Genomic DNA, 6,916 nt, shown 5'->3' on the forward strand with positions numbered 1-6,916 from the left:
AGAAAGCATTTTGTTAAATGCCTTTAATAATTTTTAATACATGGAATTGTATTTGAGATCATGGACATTTCTTATTGTACAAATATTTTTCTAAAATTGCAAACATTTTATTATGTATGCAAGCATTTTTTACAAAACTCCGAGCAGTTTTTGAAGTCACAAACATTTTAATTTTTGAAATGTGTTGATTTATAATTTTCAGTTTATTAAAATTTTAAAGATTATTTGAAGTTCTAAATTATTTAAAATAAAAAAATAAAACAGAACTGAAAATAAATAAATAAATGGAACTAAAAGCAGTCGCCTGTGCATGGGCCGGCCCATACGGTGTATTGGATATTCTCCCAGCGTGCAGAGCGTAATATAGGACGTTTTTACATGGACAGGCCCAGTCCAACATTTTTTGCTTTATGAAACGTTTTCTATTACTTACCGGTGGACAGGTGGGTAATTTATGCAAACTTTAGGGGTAATTTTCAAGATGGATGACCAGAAACCGTATTTGCTTTATTATTAGGGAGAGATTTACTTTTTTGAATATCGATGTACTTTTTTGAATTTGATGAACATCTTTTTGAAAGTGGATGAACTTTTTAAAGATTTATTATGAACTTTTTTTAGTTCAATGCACTTTTTAAAAAAATACATGAATTTTTGTTGAATTTTTGTGAAATTTTTACAAACTTATTGAAATTTTTAAAAATGTAATGAACTTTTCCTAAATTGGGTGAACTTTATTTCATTTTCAATGAACTTTTTTTAAAATTGATGAACTTTCTTCAAAATTTATGAACCTTTTTAAAAGATATGAAAAAAAATGTATTTACCTTTTTTGTATAAATCTGTAAGATTTATTTGATTTCATATTTTAATTTCCGTAACCAAAAGAAAACAAACTGCGGAGCACTCTAATGGACCGGCACATGCTAGAAGCGTTGCAGGCGCCCAATCGTTAACGGGCGCCTGCAATGCTGCATGGGAGCTCCTCACGGATCCGTGGATGATCCGATGTCAACGCAGCCATCGACGGCGAAGGCGAGATCAACACGAAGCGGGGAGAGGATGGAGAAGACCCAAGATGGCAGCCTCGGGAGGAGGATGACTGGGAGGGGAGCTAGGGTGCGGGAAGAAGGGAGAGGGGGAGGAGAGCGCCATCCGTCCTCGGTTCCTCGGTCCCGCATAAGTAGGGAATTAGTTAAATCTAGGCTAAATATGGATGGGAAAGTTAGAACTAACGTGGTCTGTTTTGACTATGAAGCGGATCGGCACCGAATTGTCAAGAGAGGAAAAAACGGCACCGCTCACCCCTGCTTACAGCGGCTTCCGTCCAATCCAACCCTGATGAACATTTTCTTGAATAATCTCTCAAATCCGTTTCTTCTTTTAGATGGTGTTTCTTTTCATTGTTTTCTTTCATGCGCATTACCTTTTGTCATGCGGTTTATAAATACACTCGACATGTACACACCAACAGTCCTTGGCCATTTTGATCCTGGTCAATGTGACAAGCTAGAGAGCAGTGAAGGTTCCATGGACAGCAAAAACAAGGCCAAAAAGAAGGAAACCGTAGTCCAGCAGGTGTCGCCACAAGCTCATCGAAGACCCCACGATGCTGAGATGGAAGGCGGTAGGCAGCACGAAAGCCAGCAGAGCACACACCGTGCTCCCGACGAAGGAGATGAAGGCACCAAATGCAGGCACGTAGGAGGCCACCACAGCAAGGATGATCACCACCACGATGCGGCTTGTGTGCAAGGCTAACCAATTGGGGCCACCGACATTCTGCAAAAACTTCTGAGAGCACCAACTCGATCTGATTCTCGCCTCAATGATCTCATGGATCGGGTGCATCATGACCGGGAATGTGAATGCTAGTGCAATGCATAGGCCAATCTGTAGAATTTAAAATCATCAAACTGTTAGCTTGGATACAAATGTGATTACTTCAGCAAATCAAATCTGATTACACCAAATAAGTTATGAAAAGAGCACTAACCTTAACTGCTGAAGAAGACCAGCTATTGGGAAGGTTAAGTGTTACGATGTCCTTGGTGGCTTCACCATAAGCCAAGTATCCACACACTCCAAAACACGCATACACAAACATGATACATACAAGTGCTTGAGAAAGCACCCATTTGAATTTTTTCCGTTCCGCCATCGATGCTTCCAGTGCCAGGGTCATGCTAAATCCTTCAAAGCAGAAAAGTGCAACCCCAAAAGAGAAAGGTATCGCCCAAAGCCCATTAAAAGCACTTCTATCTGCAAATGGATGATCGAAAAGACGTATGTCCTCTTTGATAACTATGGCCATCGCTAGGACATTGCATGCATCTGCAAATATGCTGAAAGGTGAAAGGGAGGACAGCGAGCGAACGAAGGAGAGTGCAATTTGCAGAGGCAGGAGGACAGCAAAGATGAAGCCGTCTGGCGACATGAACTGGGTAAGCATGGAGTGGAGATTCTGAGCAATGAATATCAGGTAAGCAACAGAACCGCCGGCTTGAGAAAGGAAGATGAGGATTTCTGTCAAGTATCGCCCGATTGCCCCAAAACACTTCTCACCCAAATCCCCGTATGTGTAGAGAACATCACATGGCTCTTCTTTTTCTTCCTCTTCCAGTTTATCTCTACACTCCACCTTCAGACAGAAAATACACCAAGTAAATTACACAGCTGAGAAATAGTAATGCATTCATCAAAGTTGGTCAGTTTATAAAGAGTATTCAACAAAAAAACTACCACAATTCGTGGAACGGTGGCTACAAACTACCACTTTATGATTTTGTCCCAAAAACTACCGTTTTTTCACTAATTGTTGTCTAAAACTACCAGGTCTGTAAAGCGCCCGATTTGGCTCGTTTAAACTCGATTAGGATAGTGTTGGCCCACGTGTCAGGACGGAAAAAGTCAGCACTGTTAAGTTTGACCATCAACATATGAGGCCCACATGTCATTTCTATCTCCTTCCTCTAAAATTCCCCATGGAGCAAGATCAGGTATAGTTTCCGTCACCGGCTGCAGATGACGACAAGCGGGACGACGGAGACCGACACCAGATCCTCTGTAACGCCCCGGACACACCCGCCGGCGGTTGTTACTCCTGGCGGGATTTAGACTGGCCCCACATAGCAATACTAGTCTTTTCCGCGCACTTTATGCTCACTCATGCGCACCCGGGATCAACTTCCCGGTCGGTCACTCATCCTAGAACTACTCCAAGCTGAGCACGCTTAACTTGAGAGTTCCATTCGAATGGGCTCCCGAAAAAGAAGGAATTCCTTATTGATATGAGTAGTCTATCATCCCTAATAAGCCAGGCTATCACATCCTCCATGGGCACCAGCAGCAGGTCGCGCAGGTCATCGGAGAAAGAAATCAAGACGCTGGTAGCCTTCACCGGAGGCGGAGAAGATGTACTGTGGCCGCGCGGCCGCATCCGAAGGATACGGTGAGACCTGCTAACGCGAGCAGGGCGGCGGGGAGGTCCGGGGAAGGCGGATTCGGGGCGGCGCCTACCGGATCTCGCGATGGCGAGGCTGGACGGCGATGGGGAGGCCTGCCGACGGCGAGGCTGGACAGCGGCCGCTCGGGGCGTGGCCATGGTGACGGAAAGCGCGGGGCGGTTCGCAGGGCAGCGGGGCTGCGCTAGGGAGGCGAGGCAGCCGGATCCGGCCACGACGGGGTCGGCAACCACCTGCGGAGCTCCGGTGGCGAGTCCGACCAGGGGTGCGGCTGCGGGCGAGCAGGGGTGCGGCTGCGGGCGAGCAGGGGCGCAGGCGTTGCGGGAGCTCGGGTCCCGAGGCGGCTGCAGACGCTGTCAGGCCATGCGAGACCTACATGTCACGACGATCAATATAATGGACTTGACTATTGTGCCACATCAACACTTATGTGTGGGCCAACAATATCATAATCGAGTTTAAACGAGCCGAATCGGTCGCTTTACAAAATTGGTAGTTTTTAGTCAACGGTTAGTAAAGAAGTGGTAGTTTTTGAAACAAAATCGTAAAGTGGTAGTTTGTACACACGATTTGACGAATTGTGGTAGTTTTTTGTTAAATACTCGTTTATAAGAGTAAAAGATTGTAATAATGCACATTTTTTTGGTCTTTTTCACCATAAAAGTAGTGCCAATTATTTTGTGAAGGAAGCCAAATAAAGTTATTAGGTTCAGTCCAACTGAAAGCATTGAGCATGCTCAACAAGCAACAGAAAAAGTAGAATACACATGTTTAACCATTTAGGACCTGTTGAGAAAAATAAAAAATAAAAACTTTGGCTCTCGGGATCACATGACCGCTTTAAGTAAACAAAAAACAAAAAATGTACTCATCCCAAAAAGTTCAGCACGAATCTCAACTGCAAATGACTCAATACTATTTCACCACAACAAATGGGTGACCTGTGGATAAATAACAAAGAAAAGTTTTTTTTAAGTGAAAATGCTGTTCTAGCCCCTTAGTTTTTCTTAAACCCGGTTCGAATTTATCTTTACAAAAAACTTGTTACATGACTCACTCTAATAAAAAACTTTTTAACTCAGTTTTTGAAATATTTGGAATAAAAAGATCATGCGATCCGAGAGCAAAAAAAACACTATCCTAGGAAATATCCTCCTTTATTTTTATTTTTGCACACATGGCAAATAATCATACTCATTAACCAAAATTTACACGTTGATATCTCATCTCGTAGCATACATGTATGTTTTTTTGTATATATGCACGTTTTTGTCCTTCTAGAAACCAACTACGGGTAAAATCCTTCAAGACATGACACTTCCGGGGGTACAAAATAGTGTGTTATGACAAAATAGCCCAGCCCTTAAAATCCACTATAGTGGCGGTATATCACGTTATAGCCAACGATTGTACACTCATTTCATTTAGCTTAGAACGCTATAGTGCCCTATTTTTTCATTGGATACTTTAGGGGTTAAGCGAGCTCAAAAAGAAGATGAGAGGAACAGAGCCACACAAATAATTTGTGGGAAAGTTTATTTTCTGCACTACTAATAGCGATTGAGATCTTCAAATCATCACAACACTTGAAGTTTAAGCACGGATGTCGTCCAATTTTTCATGAGAGCAACTCTAGCAGACCCTGTATAATCATGACCTGCAAACGCGTTTTGCAGTTCGACGAAGTGGGGTTTTACGGGACGAAACAGAACCCGCATAATGAAACTGCATAATTTGAAAAATAAACATTCGCGGGCGAAATTGGAACCACAGTAATGATCATACAAACTACAGGGGCATCACCTACTGGAGCTCATCGGAGCTCACCAGAGCTACTACCTATCCTACCGCACTACGCAAAATGGAGCTCACCGGAGTCGAGCTCGTGCAGTAATAGATATCCTACATTCAGTCGTCGTCCTCGTCGGAGGAGAGCTCGACGTAGATGCGCTTCTGCGCGGTCGCTTCACGGCGCCACTCCACCTTGTGGCCGAAGGCGATGGCCGATGCGACACCCTGCTCGTAGAGCACGGTGTCGATCTCCTCCTCCCTCCGGCGGCGCTGCTGGTCCTCTTCCGCCTCTTGTGCACTCCGCGCCAGCAGCACGGGCAGGAGGCTATCCGCCTCCGCCGGAAGGAGGAAATCCTCCGGTCCGACGACGGCCCCGACACGTCGCTCCGGCACCACCTCGGCCTCCGGCTCCATCTTCACCGACGGGAGCTCTTCGAGCTCCCTCTTCACCGGTGGGAGGGAGGAGGACGAGCGCGAGCTCGACGCCTCGAATGAGCTGCTGCCGGAGAACAGGCGGCCGCGCACGCGGTCGTACTCCTCTCTCTTGCGACGGAGGAGCGACGGCGGCGGCGGCAGGCCCCACCGCGTGTACCGGCGGGCGGCGCACTTACGGGCGGCGTCGGATCTGACGCGACGAGCCCTCTCGGGGTCGTCGTTCCTACGGCTACCCGAGCTGGCCATCAAGGGTGGTGGATTTGAGCTGCTACGCAGCGGAATGGAGGCGCGCGGCGGCGGATTGGAGGCGCCGGCGGTGAGATGCGGGGGCTTTTCGCGGCGACGGAGGGATGGGGTTTCGACCCGCATCCAGCGGTCGAACCCGCAATTATACGGGTCGAGCGGTCGCGTTTACGGGCCACCGTAAAAATGTTACGGGTCGGGCCGCGTTTGCAGTGTCTGCTCTGGCAGGAAAACCAGCCCAAACCCGTATAGTCGTCGGATTTTTTGCAGGCCGGCCGTTTTGCGGGGTCCGATAGAGTTGCTCCGAGCAGTTCACCCAACCTGTATATAGACTGAACGCATTGCAGGGTGCAGCAGCTCCAGAATTCTATGTATTTTATTTTTGGCTTAAACCCAGATAATCAGCGGGAGAAAAACTAAAGAGGAAGATGTAAAGCAAATCTGGGTAGATACTGACGAGGAGGAGCATGCAGTAGAGCGTGGCGCAGCCGGCGGCGGCGACTCCGAGGGTTCCCGCGAGCCAGCCGGCGGCGCGGAAGGCGTAGGGCAGGCCCAGCACCCCCGTGCCGACGATGGACACCACCACGTTGCCCAGCGTCTGCGCCCACGTCGCTCCGCCGCCGCGCCCGGATCCCCCGGCGGCAGCACCCCCGTCCTCCCGCGCCAGCAGCGGCGCCGCCTTTGCCTCCGCCATCCTCCCAGCAGCAATCGCGTACGTGTCGAGAGGGCAGAGCTAAAATTGGGTTGTTTTTTTATTGGAGATGTGTTTGGTGGGCGAGGCAGCCACACGTACGACTCGCGAGGTATATATGTGCCGTGCTTTTGTCACGGGGTGAGCGAGTGAGTGAGTGAGTGAGTGAGTGGGACGTGTAAAGCGCACATGATTTTTATTTTTATTTTGCTATTAAAGCAACCCTAGCAGATCCGGTATAAAAGCACCTACAGTCGGATTGGGATAATCCGACCTCCTATAAGTTCGTCGG

General features: G+C 47.5%; 1 protein-coding gene across 1 annotated transcript; it reads right to left on the reverse strand.

Moving 5' to 3' along the window:
• Nucleotides 1–1,461: 1,461 nt before the first annotated feature.
• LOC123398464 (amino acid transporter ANT1-like) lies at nucleotides 1,462–6,673 on the reverse strand. Its single transcript, XM_045092932.1, has 3 exons — nucleotides 6,391–6,673; nucleotides 1,997–2,641; nucleotides 1,462–1,893 (listed from the first exon to the last, which is right to left on the reverse strand). The coding sequence occupies exons 1-3, from the start codon at nucleotides 6,625–6,627 to the stop codon at nucleotides 1,510–1,512; spliced, it is 1,266 nt and encodes a 421-aa protein (XP_044948867.1). The 5' UTR covers nucleotides 6,628–6,673; the 3' UTR covers nucleotides 1,462–1,509.
• Between the last annotated feature and the right edge of the window lie 243 nt (nucleotides 6,674–6,916).

This window comes from Hordeum vulgare, chromosome 5H, assembly GCF_904849725.1.
Source record: "Hordeum vulgare subsp. vulgare chromosome 5H, MorexV3_pseudomolecules_assembly, whole genome shotgun sequence".
Taxonomy (NCBI): domain Eukaryota; kingdom Viridiplantae; phylum Streptophyta; class Magnoliopsida; order Poales; family Poaceae; genus Hordeum; species Hordeum vulgare.